Genomic DNA, 22,688 nt, shown 5'->3' with positions numbered 1-22,688 from the left:
TATTTATAACTATAAATTATAAATTAAAAACTAAAAAGTCGAAAAGAATTTAAGTAAAATATTCCCCTATTTAGAAACTTAATATGCGTATTAAAATGTCGAATGAATTTTACAAACTGTTTAGAATAAGTTTAAGAAAAATAAGTAGAATAAGTTTTGAAAAATATTTAAAATAAGTTTAATAAAATAAATTGAATAAGCTTTGGAAACTGTTTAGATAGTTAAAAATTATTTAGAATAAGTTTAATAAATAAGTAAAATAAGTTTAGGGAAATATTTAAAATAAGTTTAATAAAATAAATAGAATAAGCTTTGGAAACTGCTTAGATAGTTAAAAATTGTTTAGAATAAGTTTAATAAAATAAATTGAATAAGCTTTCGGAACTGTTTAGATAATTAAAAATTCTTTCGAATAAATTTAATAAAACAAGTAGAATAAGTTTTGGAAACCTTTATAGTCAGAAATTGTTTGGAATAAGTGTAATAAGTATTATAGAAAAATATAAAATTAAGACATTTTTCAAAATTAATTTAACTGAGCAAATTATAAAAACTCTGTAGAATAATTTTTACAAGCTATTTAAAATACGTTTAATACAATAAGTAAGAAAAAAGTTTAAAAAACATTTAGAATAAGTGTTAAAATTTTTATAGAATAAGTGGAATAAGTTATACAAATTTTTAGTAAGTTTAATAGAATAAATGGAGAATGTTCTGAGATTGTTTAGATTAACTTATTAGAATAAGTAGGATAAGTTTAAAAATGGTTTAGAATAAGTATTATAGAATAAATAGATTGACGTTAAGAAATGTTTCATAATAAATTTAATAGAGAAAATTTTAGAAATTATTTAGAACAAATTTATTAGAATAAGTAAGATAAAAAAAATTGTAAAAAAAATGATTAGAATAAGTGTTACAAGTTTTATAAAGTAAGCAGAACATGTTACAAGCTGTTTATAGAATCAATAGTGTGCGTTTCTGAGGTTGTTTAGAACAAATTTAGTAGAATAAATACGGTAAGTTTTAAAAATTGTTTAGAATAAGCGTAATAAGTATTATGGAAAAACATATACCGAATAATTTTTTGAAATTATTTCGAATAAATGTATAACTTTTATAAAATGAGTAGAATAATTGTAGAAACTGCTTTTAGTAATTTAAATAGAATAAGTAAAAAAAAATTATAAGATTATTTGGAATAAATTTAATAGGATCAGTTTTAAAATTATTTCGTATAAGGTTAATAGAATATGTCTGAGAAAAAATTGAAAAAGTTTCATAAAATATGTTTAAATAAATGCTTTTATTAATTTTATTTGAAGAAATAATTCGTCACTAAAGGAATAAAATACCTTTCTCTTTGATGCCCGCTTGCACTACCTGCACAGTGACGCTACACATGTTGATGGCCGACTGAGCCATGCGGAAGTGGAAGGACTCATTATACTTGGGGTCGCAGCTGTTCTTGCATACCATCGTCTTCTTCGTTTTTACCACTTTGTGCTCACGCATGAACACCACCCGGCATACAGTGTCTGTGAGAACAGAGAAACATATAAATTTAGAGTTGTTCTTAACTATTAATACCGACATGCCCCAAACACTAGTTCAACGGAATTACGGTGGACGCCCAAGAACCTGGTTATCATTATGAGGTTCTTTCCTTTTTCTTTAAGTGTGAATGATTGAATACCAGAGGGGCATGCTTTGTTCGTTAGAGACGCTCGCTCAAAAAAATTTGTGAGCAGGGAAGTTTCCTGTGAACATTCAAATACTGTAAGAGCATGCATTTGCTTAGTAACTATTATCTAAGCAGAGTCATCTTATGTATAATAGGTCCTTGAGAACTCGGTTTATTATTGCAAATTTTGATTAGATAGAGTTTTTTTTTAAACCCTGAAAGCGAAACTCAGGGTTTCCAGTAATTAGAGGTACCTAAATGATTTTAGAAGTTAAGGATTAAGGCCTTATCATACTACCAGATAGGGAAGATGCTTAAGAGCACCACATATTGTGGAATCATTTCAAAGTTTTTAATTAGAATATTTGTGAAATGTTGAACATCTAATAAACACAACATCAATATACATCCTATGAATAATTTGAATTCCTTTTCTTCATTTCGAAGGCAAAACTAAAAGTTTGAAAGATTATTTGCCTTTCTGAATTACTTTCTTTGTTATATGCGTCCACACCTTCTGTCTTCTATGACCGTAAATGAATGAATTTTTGAACAGAGATCTTTTGCTCCAAATCTTTTCAGGCATTATTTCAATATTATTCCTTTTTAATACATTACACTCTCGAGCATCCGGTTCGCGACTATCCAGCTTCCGTACTATCCGGCCACATTTTCTTTTATCGTGATTATATGAGGAAGGCAAGGCATTTCTTTGACAATATTGTTTGTGTTTCCTGCATTTAAGTTAGGTGTTACAGAATTTGTGTTAAAAATGTGAACAGTTTATATTCTTTAACTCACTTTTTCCCTAATAAATTCTTGAAACGTGCAGTGCAGTGTATAAACGTATGTAAACTACCAGTACAGAGCCTTCTATTTTAACCTGAAACTTTGCCGATATATGTCACCGGACCGCGGCAACGTTCACATTCTTTTAGGCTTGAGATAAATGGAGGACTTAGTACTCAAAAAGAAGTGGGAATATACGTATTATATCATTGAGTTTTGGTTTAAAAACTTTGTCTTCTTTTATTGGTAAATAAAGAAATAAGTTCACAGAACTCCGGCCTTTCTGGCTTTTTTGTCATCCGGCTGCCATTCTGCCATATTAGGCTAGATGCTCGGGACTAGTGTATATACAAAAACTATTACTAATTGGACTGCCGACAATTGGTAGTACCTCTGCTTGAGATATGTCATATTTACTGTTCATAATGGCGATCGTTATGCCGAGGCTAGGTGAGGCAGTACAAACAGAATGCTAAGGCAAGGCGAAAGTAATTTTTTGTGAATATACAGATTATAATCTAAAAAAAGTTTACCTAGAGTCTTGAATCCTTCCGGTATCCGGAGTCCCCTGGCTTCGCAGACGGTCACGATGAGGCGCTCGAGATTCTGGTTGTAGCAAAGGCTGATCATCATCTCACCCAAGTCACTAGGAATCTGCGGGGTGGTCGAAGAACATATATAAATAGCATGCAAAAGCATGCTTCTAAGCTTATTTTTATTAGGTTAAAAAAAAGAAATTCAATCAAAAAGAAAAGTTTGAATCGCATTAGCATTTTATCTATCTATTTATTTTTTTAAATAATTTTTATGCTGAGTTTTAAATTTTTTTTTAAAAAAAGTATTCTCATAAAAGAGTGTTTTTGCATTATAAAAAAAGACTTCTGGTTTCGATATTTATTAGAATATATTTTTCTTTTTATTTAAATGTAATTTCCATTTGCTTATAAAATACAACTTTATTTATCTGGATTAATTGTTACCATACCCATTCGGATAACCAAATATTCGGATAATTGAATAGATTGTGAATAGAAAATTTATTTCTTGGGAAAAGAAAATAACTTATTAATTTAATCCTTTCACCGTTCTCTCCTGTCTACGAAAATTTCTATTTTCCCACTGCTTATCGCCGCATTTGAACAAACAAAAAATAAAAACAAACAAGTAAACATTTACAAAGCGTTTTAACCATTCAAAAGTTTCAAAATGTAGAGGAACGCTTGAAGCTCGTTACTGCAGAAGTTTCACTAGAACGCGCTAGACGCGTTACGGACGGCGAAGAGGTTAATGATTATAGCAACAATGTTGCTTTATTTTTATGGTCATATGCTGTATTAAAGTATCTGTAAATGAATACATAAGTCAAAATCAACTGTTTTGTTTTTATTTTCTTTATATGAAGCATAAAAAGAGAAAATATTGCAATCGCCAAAAGATTCTAACGCGAGAATTTGAAGAATATTCATGTTTTCAACCTCACTGAATCTGAAAAATACATATTACTAATTATGTCTGTCTGTTTGTGGACACGATAACTCAAAAGCGCTTTGAGCTAGGCGGATGAAATTTAGCTTATGGCTTTAATAACAAATTTTTAAATTCCTATCAAATTTTGAGTGTAATCCATTCAGAGGTAGTCTGTCTGTACGGCTAACCTAGTGAGCATGATAGCTACCAAACATAAGGAACTCGACAATTAAATTTGGTACATATGTTTACCCCCTAAAATGTAGTTGCATATAAAATTTGTAACTAAATCCGTCAAGAGGTTGACAGTCTGGCTGTTTGTACTTTCGCAAGCATGTAAACGCGATAACTCAATATTATCTAAATATATGAAATTTGGTAAATGATCTTGTGACTTCAGTTACAGTTTTATATCAAAGTTTGCTTTCATTCGTTGGATAAAAGTGTTCAAAGTGCACATTTGGTGTTTTGGTGCACGTGTATTAATTGCATGTCGACGATTAATCGTCAAAGGTCACATGTTAGTGAATTCTTTCTTGATTATTAATAATACAGAATTACATTTATTAGATAATGTGCGAGACAGTTTCAGGGAGATCTTCCGTTGATTTTTTTCAAAGCAATTTTATAAATTTATAATTTGCCATTAAATGGATTATTTCTTAGAAAAGAAAAGAATTTAATTACATATTGACTACAAAAACACTGTTGTGTTGTATATTTTATATTCGTATACTGCATTAAAATATCATTACTTGAACATAACTGTTAAGTTGCTTCGTTGTTTTTATTCATTTTTATCGGCTTGAATTTTATTTGTAGATTTTTTCGTCAAAATAGTTTAAATAATTAGAGACAAAAATAACTGGAATTTAAATAATTAGAGTTTTATTGTAGTTTTATCAAAAAAAAAATGAAATCTATAATTTATGGGCTTTAAAAATAGGGTTAAGATTATCTTAATCCTTTCTTAACCCCACCAAATTTATCAATCTTTGTATGAAATTATGTAGGTTGGTATAAGTTCTGACAAATTTTTTTAGAAAGTCAGAACTTAGATGCTTCAGTTCTTTATCTTACACAAAATGATGTGTCTTGATTTGTTACTTAATTATTATTTTACCAAATTAATTAATGAATCAAATTAAATGTATCTAATAAGCTAAATGAATCCCTTTTCTTATTCTAATTTCAAGCCTAAAAATATTTTAACATAATATAACTAGAAAAAAAATGGCCCTTTAAAGGGGTAAATAATTAGAGATGCAAATAACTGGAATTTAAATAATTAGAGTTTTATTGTAGTTCTATCAAAAAAAAAAAAAAACCGAAATCTATAATTTACGGGTTTTAAAAATAGGGTTAAGATTATCTTAAACATGGTCTTCCAAAGGTTTAAATGTGAATCGGTAAGTACATGCTTTCAATCTTCAAAATTATGCTCCACTAAGCATTTAAATTTATTAAAGTCGTTATTTTTAAAGAAAAAAAATGGTAAAAGTAATTGGCAATGCACATTGTTCGTCAACATTTTTCGTTTACGAGTTCATACACGTTCACAAGTTTCGCAACTGCTTTAGGGAAAGGCAATTTCAATGCGATCGATAAATTGACTTTATAGTTATTTCGCACTCAGCATTTTAGTTGATAGCTTTTTTATAAGCGTCGTAAGAAGGAGATTAAATTGTCGTTCTTATTCCATTATTTTTGATGAAAAGGCAGAATTCAAACTGCATCTTCAAAAACATCCAATGACAACACAATGGGTGGAATTCTATTTATTTCGACATATTAGATAATGAAAAATACTTTCCCTAAAGAACTAGTTTAAAACTTCATTCGAAAATGCGAAACAATTAAATTTTTAGCGGAAAAGTTCTCCGATTTTCTTTGTGAGCCCTTAATACCCGGAAAGCACTTAGAAATATTACATTAAAGGACTTTAATCGTCGTAATATTACTTTTTTCTTCATGATATTTCAAAAACACAAAGAATATAATTAGATATAGAAAGCAATAGATGGCAGTTGAATACAGAAATTATTTTTTAGTTATTAATTAAATGAATTGAGTCATTTTAATGGAGTTAATTTCTGAGTCTTTAATGGAGTTATTCTGCATTAAAACGTTTCTAAAGATAAAGAAATAAAATTAAAAAAAATTAAATCTACTATCGCAAATTTCAAATTATTATGTGAGAACATTATTATTTTTTAAGTCATTATTTGTCTTAATTAATTTAAGTCATTAACTAGTTTAAACCGGTTTGAAACAATCACGAGACTTCCCTATCGGTCTCTATCCCCCCCCTCTCTCTCTATATATATAATAATAATAATTTTTTTAAACTTTCATTTTTAATTTTTCTAGATGGCGAACGAAGTTTTAAAGCTCGACCGATTTTAAAATGGACAAAAAAAAAAACAAAAACAAAAAAAAAAAAACATCCTTTTTCTAAATATCGTCGCATGCGTAATCTGATAGTCTCGTGATTGTTTCAAACCGGTTTAAACTGGTTAATGACTTAAATTAAGATAATTCGTAAGAATTCAGAGAATGAATAATTTGGAAATCAAGTTGTAACTTTAGTTGGCGATAAATCGCTAAATGTGACAACCTTCTGCATTATTTTCTAATAACCCTTAAAGCGAAAATTGATGCCTCAAAAGCGATAAATCGCCAATTTGTTGCATACGCATTTTGAGGCTTCAAAAACATCAAACATCACGTTCTCACATGATAAAAATCGTTGGTAATTTATTTTTGAATCCATAAGCTTAAATCGTAATTACAGTGGCTCCCAAAAGTGTTCGTACACTAAAGAAATTTGCAGAAATTGTGTTCTATACTTCTTAATAAAGCATTTTATTAGTTGTTTTTTTTAATTAGCATCTTTAAATAGTTCTTAATAAAACTGAACAAATATTTTTATAAAAATTCAAGTAGTATTGTTCTAAAAAATAAATAAATAAAAAATGTTACAAAATTAGAACACAAAAGTCTTCGCACATCCAAACATTATTTATTTAAATTCATCATAAAAATATCTTTTGCGGCTTATTTTTCTTCTAATTGAAAAATACACTAAAATCGTTTGATTTCAGTATTTAATATCACAATTATTTATTCTATTTACTTTATTCTTAGATATGACGCGCATTCGTAAAGAAACGAGTTTAGACGTACGAAAATTAATTATATTTCATTTTAAAGCTGGAAAATCAATTAGAGGCATTGCAACTATAACTAATTTACCTCATTCAACGGTGCAAAGCATAATAAAACGTTAGAGAGAGGAAAAAAGGATTGCAAACAAGCCTCGTAATGGTCGCCTTCAAATTCTGTCAGCTAGAAGTCAAAGAAATATTGTGAGTAAATTTCTAAAAAATCCACGTCTGAGTGCAAAAAAGTTTACTTCACAATATAATGAATCAAATGGAACTTCTATTTCCTGTGAAACTATTCGTAGAATTCTTTGGAATGCTGGTATACATGGCCGCTCTGCACGAAGAAAATTCTTTGTAAGTCAGAAGAACAGAGTTGCTAGGCTTAAATTTGCCAAATCTATGATAAACCAACCAGAGAGCTATTGGAATCGTGTCTTATTTGCAGATGAAAGTAAGTTTAACATCTTTGGGTCGGATGGGAGAATCATTGTATGGAGAAAAAAAAAAGAACTTAATCCCACGAATTTAGTTGGAACAGTAAAACATGGCGGTGGAGGTGTCATGGTTTGGGGGTGTATGTCAGCGGCTGGAGTAGGCAATTTAGTATTCATTGATGGTATAATGGATCATAGAGTTTATATAAATATTCACAATAATAATTTAAAAGTGTCAGCACAAAAATTGGGCATTTTAAACAACTTTGTGTATTACCAAGACAAGGATCCTAAGCACACGGCCATGAATGTTCATCTTTTTTGCCTCTATCATTGCCCTCAAACCCTTAAAACACCAGCTCAATCACCGGATTTAAACCCTATAGAACATATTTGGAAAGAATTAAAGGTGCGAATAAGAAGTCACGACATTAAATCGAAAATTCAACTGAAAGCAGTAATGATCGAAGAATGGAACAAGATCGGTGCAGAAGTAACCGACCGTTTAGTTAAATCTATGCCCAAACGTTTAAAAGCTGTTATAAAGAATAAAGGATATCCTACTAAATACTAAACATTTATAAAAATTTAGAAAATTTCATATTTAGTGATGTTTTTTTAAAGTGTATGATCACTTTTGTGTCCTATTTTTATGCAATTTTATTTACTGTCATTTTTTAAAAAATAATTTGCATCGTAATTAAAATTTATTCTTCACTGCTTTATTAAGAACTGTAAAAATATGCTATTAAAAATTTTCATATAAAAATTAGAATATATAATGGTAAATAATGAGGTTTTTAATTGATTCTTGTTGGTGTACGAACACTTTTGGGAGCCACTGTATATCGTTTCATGCAATATTGAATATCTTATATTCTTTGTTAAATCATTTTCATGTTATTTTTCTCAATACTGATTGTTTGATATTCTTTGTTAAATCATTTTCATGTTATTTTTCTCAATACTGATTGTTTGATATTCTTTGTTAAATCATTTTCATGTTATTTTTCTTAATACTGATAGTCTGATATTCCTTGTTAAATGATTGTGATGTTATTTTCCTTAATACTGATATTATTTGTTAAATCATTGTCATGTTATTTCCTAACAATACTTATTATTTGCCATTCTTAGTTAAATAATTGTAATGTTATTTTTCTCAATACTGATTGTCTGATATTCTTTATTAAATCATTGTCATGCTGTTTTTCCCAGTCTGATATTCTTCCTGAAATCATAGTTAAAATCAATAAATTATTATTTCGCATTCTTTATTTGTTTCTATTATTTTCCACACTACTGAATTCTTTAAGAATTTCTGCAGCTGTTTATGCATTTTAATTTTCTCAAAACAAATAACTACAGTTCACAATATTATTATAATTGTTTTTTACTACTGAGAATTTTCAGCACAAATATTGTAATAAAAATTTGTTTGAAAACAATTTTAAATTTAATTTTTGATGCAGTTTAAGTCAAGAAATTATTAATAATTTTCAAAAAATTAATACAATGAAAAGTATCTCTGTCAGATTTTTTTCTTCATAACTGTAACACCAAATTCTGTCAACTTTCTTGTATACTTAAACTTTGCAGAATGTTTTGTGTTTTACTTCGTAATATAGTGAAAAAAGAATCGGATATGCATTTTGGATTTTCTTTTTGGTCGATTAGTTTAAAATATCATATGGATCTATGACTTTAATATCCAAACCACATATTAAATTTCATATATCTAGCTCCTGCCGAGTTATTGCTTTCATATTGTCGTAAATAGACATCTAGTCAAACAATCAAATTTTTGATGGATTCGGTCCAAAAATTGTTGTTTCACTGCAATTCTAGTTTATAAAACCATATGTAGAATTCCATTGATCAAGCAGATCAAAATCATGTTTCAATTTAACATTTCGGCTGTCTTATTAAAACAACAAAGGACTCTATAATTACGTTCATCTTACATCACTCTGTAACATCCCTTTGAGAGGTAAAAACATTTCAAAGTGAAACCCCGTGTTTCTTAAATGAACAGTACTGTTTCTGAGATATTAAGAACAGAATTAAAAATCAATCTTTACGAAAAATGTATAAACTCTCAAAGTTTGTAAAATAATTATTGTTATAATATTTACATTGATAATCATATGGTTTGGTATGCTTAGGGTCCCTTACATCTTAGAATTAAACAACTATATTGTTGCCATTAAAAAAAGTAAAGTACCAAGGAATATATTTTTATTTATATTAGTTGTTATAAAAAGAATAAATATTTTAAGTTCATGAAATATTATTATGAATGAATATAATATTTTTGTACATTATATAGCTTCTAGAATATATTTTTAGAATTATTTTATGCCCACAAGCTTTTATATGATTTTTTTAGAATATCGTTCGCTAGTAATCATTTCTAATCTAGGCTATGAAAAAGACTTTTTTCTAAAAGTTTCAATATTTTTCTTTGTAAATTCCGTTTTGAAAACTGTTTGTTTTGATTTTGGGAAATCCTTATTGCAATTTCCCATTTCAATACATTTTTTTTATCATGTGAAAGCCTGATGTTGTTTTGGTTTGAGGTCTTTGAAACCACAAAAATCACGGGCAGAAGAAAATTGGCGATTTATCGTTTTTGAGGCATCAACTTTTTGTTGTTTTATAAAATGATAAAGAAGCTTATCACATTTTGGCGACTTATCACCAACAAAAAGTTACAGCTTAGCGCGAATATTCGCTATGTACCCGATTCTCCTGTCTGGGCAATAAAGGGCAGGGCTGTAAGGGGGGGGGGCTTATCGCCCGAAGAAGTACGAGATAAACATAGAAATGAACGCGAAACAGCGAGCAGGGTATCTAAAGTTATATATATATATATATTCAATTTTTGTGCATTTCAAAAAAAGTTTTGAAGCTGGAACGATTTTGAGATGAAAAAAAACAAGAACCATCGTTTTTCTAAAAGTTAACGATTGCACAATACAATAGTGACGAGATCCTTCCAAACCAGTTTAAACCAAATTTTCGAAGAAAAAAAAAAATCTAGCCCCGAGATAAAGTTTTTGGAGCTCCAACGATTTTGAGGAGGGAGAAAAATCCAATCGTTTTCTAAATATGAACGCATGCATACTCTGATAGTCACGTGTTTATTTCAAATCGGTTTAAACTGGTTAATCAGTTAAATTAATTGAGACAAGCAATGACTTAAAAAATAAAAATGTTCTCACATGATAACATTGAAATTTACCACAGCAGATCGCGATTTTTTTTTTGTTTATTTAGTTATTCTATTTTTATTTCTTGTTTTGAGAGACTTCATTAGTTTATGGAATATCATTTGAGAAATCAATTCTGAACTAAACTAAAAAAAAAAGAAACATCTCTGGGATAGGATTAATTTTTCTAGAAATATCGATGTTCTTCGTTGCCAGATTCTTTTCAAACGTTGTTTGTTTTGATTTTCCAGAATGCCGTAGTACAACTTTTCATCCTCGCACTTTTAAAAGAGTTCCTGAAATAAATATTTATTCCTCGCCTTGAAGAAGATCGATCATGAAAACTTAATGAAAGCAGATAGAAATTCCACTTTGGCGGGAACCAGCGTCCAACACGAATGAGCATTTCAAAACTTTTCGGAAAGCTAAGTGGAATTTAACGCAAGTGCCGAGCTCTGTGAGAGGAATATTTTTAGCGAAGCTTCCATATTAAACGTGAGGATTTCGCAAACTGCATAGTTTAAAGCTGAAAGCCGGATTCTGAGAATATTTGAGTTGGAGATAGATGCCTATTGTTTTGAAGCGTAAATATTTCTAAGCGAACAAGTTAAAATGTTATATATAAAGTACAAGCAAATGAAAATCAAATGCATGCATATTCTCTATAATAATGCGAACGCTTTATATATGAGAAAACATGACGCTGTTGGAAGAATGAAATTGATAAATCATCACAAGCGAAATATATCTATTTTTGACATTCACATAAGATAATAATTGTATTTTTTATTTCAATGCATTATTTTGGTTTTATGCCAATCTTTTTATAAAAAATAATTTTGCTTTGCATTAAAATTCCTTTTTATTAAAAACATGGCATGGAATCGTTTGCAGTTTATGTAAATTAAAACGAAATATATAATCGTTGGCATTTTTATGTATTATATATTAAAAAATTAATATATAATTGTTTTTATGCATATTTAAAATGTGATATGTGATCGTATGCATATTAAATAATGATAAAGAAACGTTCATAAATTCTTTTATATTAAATGAAAACTTCGCATGGAATCGTTTGCAGTTTTATGTAAATTAAAACGTAATATATAGTCTTTTGCATTTTTATGTATTATATATCTTTAAATAATATATAATTATTTATTTTTTATGCACATTTAAATTGTGATATGTGCTTGTTTGCATTTTAATGCATATTAAATACATGATAAAGAATAGTTCATAAATTCGTTTATCTGTACTTATATAAAGCTCAATGTGTGTGTGTGCGTGTGTGTGGACGCTCTACAGGCCAGACCGTTCGATCTATAACTACCAAATTTGGCACATGCATACCTTGGAGATCGGGAATGTGCACCTGCTGTCCCTTTTTTGAATTTTTAATTAGAATTTTAATTATTAATTAAAAATTAACTTTCCCGCCAAAAAAATCTTTTCATTTCCCCACCACCAAATGAGTAAGGCTTCAGTTTTTTTTCCCACGCTAAAGAGGATAGGCTTAAGAAATTTTCGGCAGATTTTTTCAAAGGATTCTGTTTATTTTCTTAATGTTTGATGCATTTAAAATTAAACATTGTTAATGAATCGATCTTTCAGATTCATTCTGAAGTACTTTTGAATAAAAATAAAACATAATAAAGGAAATTAAAAATTTCTAATCTGCATAGCATTACCTCAACTGGAGTAGAAAATTCACGCATTTCTGTTACCATAATTGGCGTTGAAAATTCACGCATTGTGTTCTGATTGTTGACAACTATTTTCAACGGACACGGACTTGGTTTTGAAGGTTAATATGTTTTCGACAGACGATCAAACAAATCTTTTTATTTTCTTAGTGTTTGATGCATTTAAAACTAAACATTGTTAATTAATCGACCTGTTCATGATGAATCTGAGAAAAGTTTGTTGAAAACTTCTTGATATATTATATAAACTTGAGATATTATATAAATTAAGAAAAATATTCTTTGGTGCCCATAAGGTTTAAATATTCTGCGACTCTGTTTTCAGTACTCATATTTAAAAAAAAATGCTTCGTTTCAGTAAAAAAAAAATTATTATATTAATTGCAGTTTAATCATTTCCACTTTAATTTAAAGCATAAGTTCTACGGGAGCAAGCAGAAAATTAGAAAGATACATATTATATTATGGCTGAAGGCCTTTATAATATTATGAAGGAATTATATGACTATTAAAATTTGAAGTTTTAAAATATTTAATGAAGAAGCAATAAAAATGGGACTTCCATAAAATATTTAATTAATAAAATTTTAACGTGCATTAAGATTGCCACTTCCTAAGTTCGAAAAACACATTTTTGGAAAATGTCCATTGCCGATCTTTCTCTGATAAAGATAACTGAAAATAGCTTTGAACTAGACGAATGAAATATGGTATATACCAAATTTGTTGTAATTTGGTCTTTATACCAAATATGCTGATTTCTATCAAATTTTGAGCAAAATCCGCTTTGTGAAAGTCTGTCTGTCAGGCTGTTCGAATATAATTTAGCAAGATAATTGCAAAACGAAGAGAGTTAGATAGGTAAAATTTAACATACAGAATTAATATCTATTCTCGAGACATCTATCAAATTTTGAGAAAGCCAAATCGAACAAGGGATTGATCGTCTGTTCTTCTATACTTTTGGAGACATTTTAGCTCACTTAACTCAGACACTCGCAGATTTAAATATATCAAATTTGGTATGGGATTTTATGATCACAAGTGTAGTTTTGTATCAAATTTTTGTTTCCGTCTGTTGGGAAAAAACACATCCAAACACAAATTCGATTTACAGATTCCATTAACTGCATGTCAGGGATAATCGCCAGAAACTCGCCAAGGATCACATGATGTATTCAATAAAAATGCTGAATTCGCGCCAAATTTAACTATTAAAGTTCGTAATAATTGTACGCCAATGACATGCAAGGCGTTCTCTGGGATAACATCTTTATTAGAGAGTATGCGAGAACGTTTTTTAGAGACCACTCCCACTGGTTCCTTTACGCTATTCAAGTTAATTTCTGAAACTTGTTTTTTGCAGCATGAAATGTGACTTTTTTCTTCTTATTTTTTTAAGCACATTTGCAAACTCTTTTCTTCGAAGTAATTCTTTTTCAGAATGAATAAATGAAGTCATGTTATTTTGCAAACTTAAATAAAGTTTTAGACCAAATCTAATACATTTTTGATTATCTGTCGATTTGTCTATTCATATGTGTAGAAGTGTTTATTTATATGTGTAACTCATACTCCTATGCGTAATCTCACCAGCGAAAAAAGCTGACTGGAAATTTAACAAATGCAAATAGTATTTGCAACAAAAATGTAAATGTATAACAGATTTTGAATCCAATCTCCCATCAGAAAAAAGTCAAAAATTCATATTCAATTTCTTTTTTATTCTTCAACGATTTCAATTAGAAGCATATTGAAACCTGTCTCCTGGAGTTAAAAATACTTTTATTAAATATCAGCCGTTTCTAGCGACCATTTGGTGTGTTTGAAATATAAGATGTGCTTAATTTCAGTTAAGTTTCTTATTCAATGTTCACGATTTTTTGAACGAATCAGCATTTAATTCATACTGTGGTAGACATCGGTGACCACTTATTTTATTAGCCTTACACTTGTTCGGTTTACAATGTACATGAACAATCCTAAAGGCGCTTAGGTCCATGATCTGATAGTGCAAATTAAACTGAACTCTCCGGATAATTTATATACTAATTAAACTCTGTGGTACGATTTTTTTTTTTATTCCAAATGTAAACTGCTAAGATTATACACAGAATCCTTCTTATTTAGTTTTCAACCGTAGACGAAATTCACGTTAATAAATGGTTGATGAAATAATAAGTTTTGCTTGAATTTTATCACGAAAATAAAATTGCATTGATGGAAATCATGCAAAAAATATTCTTAATAAATTTCCAAAATTCAGGAAAATTCCTGGAAATTAGACTGATATTAACAAAAAGTTATTTATTTTAAAGCAGTGTAAAACTATATATATCTTTTTGAATAAATAGAATTTGAATTTGAAGTTATGGCAGACATAAAAATCTCGCTCAGTAAATTTGAATTTCAACTAAAATTTCAAAAAAAAAAAAAAAAGTTTCAGATTTTGATTCTCTAAAATACATTTACAAATTTGGACACACACACACACACACACACACACACACACACACACACACACACACACACACACACACACACACACACACACACACACACACACACACACACACTTATATTTAGTATAAGTAAAGATAAAAAGTAGACAGCAACAGAGACAATAACAGTAACAGAGTAAGATAAGATAGAAAAAGATAAGTAAAGATAAAGATAAAAAATAAATATACTCTTCGTGAAACAGAGTAAGATAAGATAAAAAAAAGAAATCTAATCTTCTTGAAACACGAGCTTCAACGGCTATTATGATATTGCATATGGCTCAATATTAAATTTATTTTCAGATCAGACAATTTTAATTTAACGTGAGTTTTCCTTTCTAAATTTTTCCCCCTCAAACAATGGAAGATTTGATTGCAGGACGATTGACTGTTCTGTAGAGTATTTATTATTTGTAGAGACTTTAATAAGCAGACACTTAGTAACAAGTTGTTCTATGTTCATTCATAGACTCGATGCAAAACAAGGAAATGTCACTTCAAAAATTTCTTAAAGAAACATTTCCCAACATCTTTCCACTCTTTTCTCCAACAATTCCGTTTGTCGAAAACTTCTAGAACCTTCGGGAATTCCTGTCTATCCATCCTTCTGCCAAATCTCGCAAATGCGCTGCCTCTGAAGCAGAGAAGCCGAAAAAAAGAAGAAAGCGGGGGACTGATAGAATATTTACCTGATCTTCTTTCTTTTCCAGGTCCCGCCACTGAATTTCACCATGGTTCTCGGAATCGAAGAACTCCTTGAGGGGGATGAGCACGTGGCCGATGGGGTTGTGGTGCTTCCCGCGGTCGTTATCGAATACTGTGAACTTCAGCGTCCTCTCATTTGTCGATCGGCTGGGTAACTGCAAAAATTGCAAAAGGGTGACAGCAAATTAATGGAGTTAAAGGTTGTTGAACTTTGTTGTGGAAGACAAAGTTTTATTTGGTGGAACGTTAAGAGTTTATAATGATGGCCCATGCAAACGATAAAATTACCATTTTTGGGGAAGTTTCCGATCTTTTTGTCTATTACACTATTTCGCTTAACGATATATTTTTAAAATTTCCAAACTGTTCGTAATTATATCTGTGATAACAGTTGCGTAACAATATCTGTTAAGTCAGATATTTGTCTATCTATCATATATCTTTAAACGAGCAATTTTTGTGTGTATTCTTATATTTCGTGTATCTCAGAAACTGCTCTAACGATTTGGATGAAATTTTATATTTAGATACAATTTTGCTTTATAAGTTCATCTATAAAGGTATCTTTCTTGGAATAAAAATTCCGCGATTTTATACAATTTTTTTTATAACTAACTATTAGAATAGGTACATAGAACTTTCGCTTCGAAATGTGAGCAGTATGGTTGTCAGAACTACGTGGTTAATGCGTGTGTTTCGGGTACTCGGTACGAACCGCGCTTTTTGATTTATTTTTTACTTGTTTATTTATACTCAATATTTTTGCCTTTTAAGTTTATCTATATATGTGCCTTTCCTGAAAAAACGTGATTTTAAACAAACAAATAAGCAAAAAATGCTCATTTTATAGCTATCTATTAGACCCTTTTTCTATCTGCTCACATGCTGTCAATGTTCATGTAGCGTCATCTCGAAACCGATTTCATCATGGTAAAATTGTGTGCAAGTTCAAAAATATCAATAATGATAGATAAACAGTAAAATTAATATTGTAATGTAACAGATTGCTTCGAATTATATGTTAAACTAAGTGCATTTATGATTTTTTTTATTTAAATAATCAGTTTGTTTGTAGGTAAAATTGAAAAATATTCGCATGTAATTAGTATGTGATTCGTATATAAATATTTTCTCCTATAAAGTTCAATTTTTGCACACAAAAAAAAAACCTTCTGCTGGACAAAGCTTGGTTTTCTAGATATTTTTAATAATATTTTTTAAAAACTAAATAAATACACCATTTTTAACAATATTTTTATTATTGTAATAGCATTTAAGCAATTTTTCTCGTTCCATCAAATAATTGAATCCTGTGCTATTAGCAAAGCTAAAATAAAGATAAAAAAAAAACTACTTTGTTGGGTTATTTCCACTGAAATAAGATTTTTACTTCTTTTATTTTATATTATATGCACTTAATAATTAAAATATGTATTTATGCATTGCTGACTAAATTTATTAAATTCGTATCTTTCAGTCTTATCAGATAATAAGACAGAATTTATTTTTTAAGCCAGATTTAAAATTAAATAATTAGTCTATCAGTAATAGTACAATTACAATATCAGTATTACAATTTATTTCTCTAATTTTAATAAAATTTCAAAATTTATTTTATGCAAAATTTTTGACAATATTTTTTTATTGTTAAAAAATAAGAATCAACACTAAGAATTGTTGTCAGAACACATTGGCAAAATTCTGAAAGAACACTAAAAGAAATAGTTAAAAGAAAGCTATAATAATTTATGTTAATAACAACTATTAATTTGATTTAGTTTCATATTTTTTATTAATGAAAAATTAATTATTTAATTAATTGTTTCAAAATGTTGTCTAAAATCGTTCTTATATTCCAGAATTTAATAACAAAATTTGATGTACTTTTCTAATAACCCGCGAAGAAATTAGCAGTTGTTGTTTTTTAAAAATCTTTTGGTATAATTGATATTCTCATTTTAATTAAAAACATTTCAGACAATCAGACGATCTTGTATATTGATATATTTTATACAATCATCGTTTAAACATTGCCGTGTATTTATGTTCCTTTTGATCAAAGCCAAATTCATCAGCTAAAATGATATTATATATTGTCAATGCTTTTTTTTTTATTTTATCCTAATATTTAAAAATTTGTTTATAATTATTTCAATTTTTCAAATATTCAGTCTAAACTCCTAACATCAAACACGTGATTCGGATTGAAAAATTTTATAAAAATTAATGATTTTTAATTCAAGAATCTTCTTTGCCACATAATTAAATTTTTATCTGTAAAGAGTTAATAATTGACTCTACAGTTAAATTTTATAATTCGAGTGAAAAACGGTCAAAAATTCGAAATTCAGATATCAATTATATTAATAAAAATAATATTTTAATGAAAAACTTTTAGTTAAATTATCATGTACAAAATAGTATATAATGTTTTTCTATGAATAAAATCAGTGACGAATTTCTTGAGTTTCTCATTTTTACTTTTAAATTTTTAAAAGATTTCCCTATATATTGGATATTTAATGACAAACTTCAAAACTGTATCTTCTAAAAAAATCTAAACTAAGTATTTAAGTAATAGTTTTTGAAAATGACACTGACTGAAAACGAATAAACTATTTATCAAAACGCTTTCATTCCAACAGAAAAATGAAAAATAAACACCAAACTTGTAATATATTATCGAAAAATCGAGCGGGATCAAAAGTAATTTACTCGTCGAATTTTTTCGTCCGTAAAGCTCGCTCGGATGTGATAGAATTTTTTAGTTAATACTGAGGAAAAATGGTGAAAAGGTTAAGTCACAGACTCTCCAAAAGATGAAAAATTTATGCTCTGTTTACGCATGGCGATATCAAGTGGGATATGTTTTGTGGTATTTCGCTTCGCAATGGAAGAGGAACATCCAAGTTTTTGATCTTTTAGGAATTCATAAATGGAAAATAGAATTCTAAAAAAGAAAGTAAATTTACATGCTCTTTCAATTTTATTTTCCTTAGAAATATCAAAGACTTAGCATAAATAATATTTGTAGTATTTGGAACATCTTTACATACGATTTCATTCTTTTTCTGTCTTTTTAAATAGATATTTATATATTGTAACGAAACTTATTCTAACTTGGCGTGGACTGAATGGCTCAGTCGTAGAATGTTTTGAACTAATAGCGACAGTTCGCAAGTTGCCTTAATGTTGTTTTGCTACTGATTAATTTTCTGTTATTTCTCGTTTGTTCTAGAATGTTCTTATAATTTCTGTATCTTTCTAAATCCGGAAAATTCGAATCATTTCGTCTTGCGGATAAAAACAGATGTAAGGTTTAGTTCCTTGAATTAAGTCTCGAGATGAGATTAGCGAGTGTTATCTTTGACCTTAGTTAATACACGGTTTATCTACGCTAACTTCATCTAGGCCTCAAAATTTTTGGCTTTAATTTTGGCGAATGTTCTGCATATTTTAAAAATCGTCATTTCTAAATGGAAAGCCAAACTTGTCTTTACAGCATTTTATGCAAAAGGTATTTACTGTATCACATGAAAAGGTAGTTTTAAGAATAAATTAAAAAATATCACTAAAATCCTCTTTTTTTTTATCCAGATGAAAATAATTATCTGATTATTTGCTGACAAAATCAGGGTTTATTTCAAATGCATATAAATCAATAAAAATGGAAATCTTCGAATTTTTTTTGAAAATTAAAGACTATTAGAATTATTTTTTTATCTTTTACTTATCAGATGTTATTGCTTAGTCATATTTATCCTCGAGCGGTTATATTTTATGTTACAATCCTTTCTTCGGATGTCATGTTAATATATCGCATACATATTGACAGTGTGATTAAAAATAAAAATAAAAATTATAATTCATAATACATTTTAAATATAGACACATAGTAATACTGGACGTATTATTTCCTTACAGTGAGATTCTTTTTATTTATGTTGTTGTTGTTTCTAGTGGCACTTGCCCACTGACGAAGTTGGCGATTTTAAGCCGAGAAAGCGTCTTTTGTTTCAATAGCGCCATCTAGCGCCAAGAGTAGGACTTAGCTTCACACGCGTCACAACCCTTTTTACGGGGCGGACTTCATTCATACAATTCCTTCACTCATCCACAGATCGTAATTTAGACCTGAATCAGAGAACGATCACCTCTGAACTAGTACCCCCAGTGATATTGTCTCGACTTGGAGGACTTTGTGGTCACAACAGATTTATACGTGCACCAACCACCACACACATGGAGAGTCTTCGACCGGCGGGGTTAGAGCTCACAATCCAAGGAAAACGAATCCAACGCCCTACCAGCCAGGCTATCCCAGCCCCTTTTTATTTATAATTTTACTAACAGTGAAATTGAAATTAGTCTCCGAAATCAGTTTGAAAAAGTTGTGATCCACTAACAACAACAACAACAACATCAAAAAAAAAAAAAAAAAAACCGCATTGTCAAATACAAAAAAATATCTCGGAGTTTCTTGATGTTAAAAGCAAAAGTTGGGATTTGAGCATCTCGAAAATGGCGTTGATAAAGAGGGCGGGGATATTTTTAAGACTCTATCGTACATTACAGACGGCTGTAGACAACTATGATCTAAGTATAAATAATATTACCATTTCAAAGTACATGGGCATGGCATTAAACTTGCAAGATTTAAACATAGAATATTATATTGTAGAAGACAGCTTTGAAATTGATGATTCGATGTGGAAGCGAGTATAATGAATGATCAATTCGGTAGTAGGGGAAATAGCGTCAGTAGCGCATCACAAAAACGCGTAAAAACAGAAAACCCGTAAAATGAGTATAGTCGTCTCATTTTGATGAAATGATGATAAAAATAGATATTAAGATATTTTCAGGAGATACCAGAAACTTATTAGTGCAAAATGGGTAGAAAAAATTTTCGCGATTGTTTCATGCATAAGGGAATGATGGTAATTTAAGCTTGAAGAAGAGCATAGAGGGGTGAATACAGCCCAGAATTTAGCATCTATCACAGTGCCATTTCCCATGTTTCGACTTGCTATGCTTTCTGAAATGGAAGCATATCTGTGGCGGATTGTTACGAGCGAGGATAGAACCTGGGACCTTGTGGTTCGCAGCCGAGTAACAAGACAAAAGTAATATTCGTGTCTCGTAGCTGTTATCTGGCTTATAAGCTTTTCACCACGTACTCTCCCTTCAGTGAATCGAACGATATGGCTGCTGAGTCTAATGTGCTTGTACCTATTTGAGTAGCGCCAAGCGTTATGGCGAGCGTGTGTGGGTGAGTGGTTGCTGTTGCGCCAAGTGTGTCTGATGACTTTGGTTTGCTGTGGGTAGATGGCGCCACAACAGCTGTTCGAAGGTTCTTCGTCCGAGGTCACCAATATGGTGAATTGCGATGAGCGAGTATAGAACCTGGGACCTTGTGGTTCGCAGTCGAGTAACAAGGCCACAAGACAAAAGCAATTGCTCTTGTAGCGTAGCTGTTATCTGGCTTATAAGCTTTTCACCACATATCTATGGGAAAGATGGACGGTGATTTTTCAAGAAAAGTACAGGAAAAAGATATATTACTAAGGATGTTCACGAAAAAAAAACGATATATCGCTGAGTTGGCGAAATGAAAAAACGAAATTACTCAGAAGCTGCATATAGGAGCAAGACATATGATATCACTATTTCCTGTATCATGGTTGCTTGTAAGGTTGATCTTTTTGATTATCGTTTTGAAAGTTATATTTCATTGAGACTGCCTGTCAGTGGTCTATGAGTACCGATTTTCAACAATGAGACCATGTCCTTTTATATCAATGAGAGTCTTTTTCTGATATGATTCTCAAGCTGCTTTACAGAGAGTTGCTTTATAGCTACTTTATAGAGTGATGAGAACCTCGTTTTCCATTGTAATACCATCAGAGAAAGATATTTTAGGCTTTACGGTGGATTGCAAGAGATTAATGGAGGTTATGACATTGTACCAGGAGAAATATTTTGGTGAATGTTAGGACTGAGCTACACATCTCCTGTGGACATACCGTTGCGAAAACTATTATAGTCAGCAAGTAATAAGTTTGAGGAATCATTCGTCGGAAAATCCTTTTTGTGGATAATTAATTATCTTTGGTGACCAGCTTTAACTGGTAATTGGGAATATTGGTTGTATATAAATTTAGTTAAATCAGTCATAATTTCATGTCTATGGTTACACCAAATTATCCGACCTTAAAGTCGTGTAATTTTATTTGTATCACACATGATCCGTTCATTGCGCACATGAACTTTCCTAATGGAGACCATCCCATGACTTCATAGCGCTATTCAAAATGTAATCGTTCGGTTCATCTCTCGACGAAGTTTTGTGGTATTGCAAATTTACTTTTTAATCGTCTTGTAAAAATCATTGTTATTAAGCAGAATCATTCTTAATTAGTTTTAAACATTGGAAGAAGATTTCGCTATTAAATATTTCATGAACAATTAAAGCACTGCGAATCTCAGGTTTGTTAAAAATCAGTCAAAAAAAGTTTTTAAAAAATTTCCAAAAATCATAAAAAACGTACGCAGTTATTAAAATGGTATTATCAGAAAAAAAGCTTTTAAATCAGTTATGAAAATCAATTACACAGTTATTAAAATGGTATTATCAAAAAAAAAAAGCTTTTAAATCAGTTATGAAAATCAATTACACAGTTATTAAAATGGTATTATCAAAAAAAAAGCTTTTAAATCAGTTATGAAAATCAATTACACAGTTATTAAAATGGTATTATCAGAAAAAAAAGTTTTAAAGCAGTTATGAAAACTAATTACACAGTTATTAAAATGGTATTATCAAAAAAAAAGCTTTTAAATCAGTTATGAAAACCAATTACACAGTTATTAAAATGGTATTATAAAAAAAAGCTTTTAAATCAGTTATGAAAATCAATTACACAGTTATTAAAATGGTATTATAAAAAAAAAAGCTTTTAAATCAGTTATGAAAATCAATTACACAGTTATTAAAATGGTATTATCAAAAAAAAAAAG

General features: G+C 29.6%; 1 protein-coding gene across 1 annotated transcript in view; it reads right to left on the bottom strand.

Annotated features, from left to right (window-relative positions):
* Positions 1–22,688, bottom strand: part of LOC129956684 (synaptotagmin-15-like) — a 140,900-nt gene that overhangs the window by 13,463 nt on the left and 104,749 nt on the right. Inside the window, exons 6-8 of the mRNA XM_056068615.1 lie at positions 15,653–15,823; positions 3,007–3,127; positions 1,356–1,538 (exon numbers count right to left, since the gene is read on the bottom strand). Coding sequence (XP_055924590.1) covers positions 1,356–1,538; positions 3,007–3,127; positions 15,653–15,823 — 475 coding nt within the window. The remainder of the gene's footprint in view (positions 1–1,355; positions 1,539–3,006; positions 3,128–15,652; positions 15,824–22,688) is intronic.

This window comes from Argiope bruennichi, chromosome 11, assembly GCF_947563725.1.
Source record: "Argiope bruennichi chromosome 11, qqArgBrue1.1, whole genome shotgun sequence".
Taxonomy (NCBI): Eukaryota; Metazoa; Arthropoda; class Arachnida; order Araneae; family Araneidae; genus Argiope; species Argiope bruennichi.
This window is presented reverse-complemented; position numbering and strand designations above follow the sequence as displayed.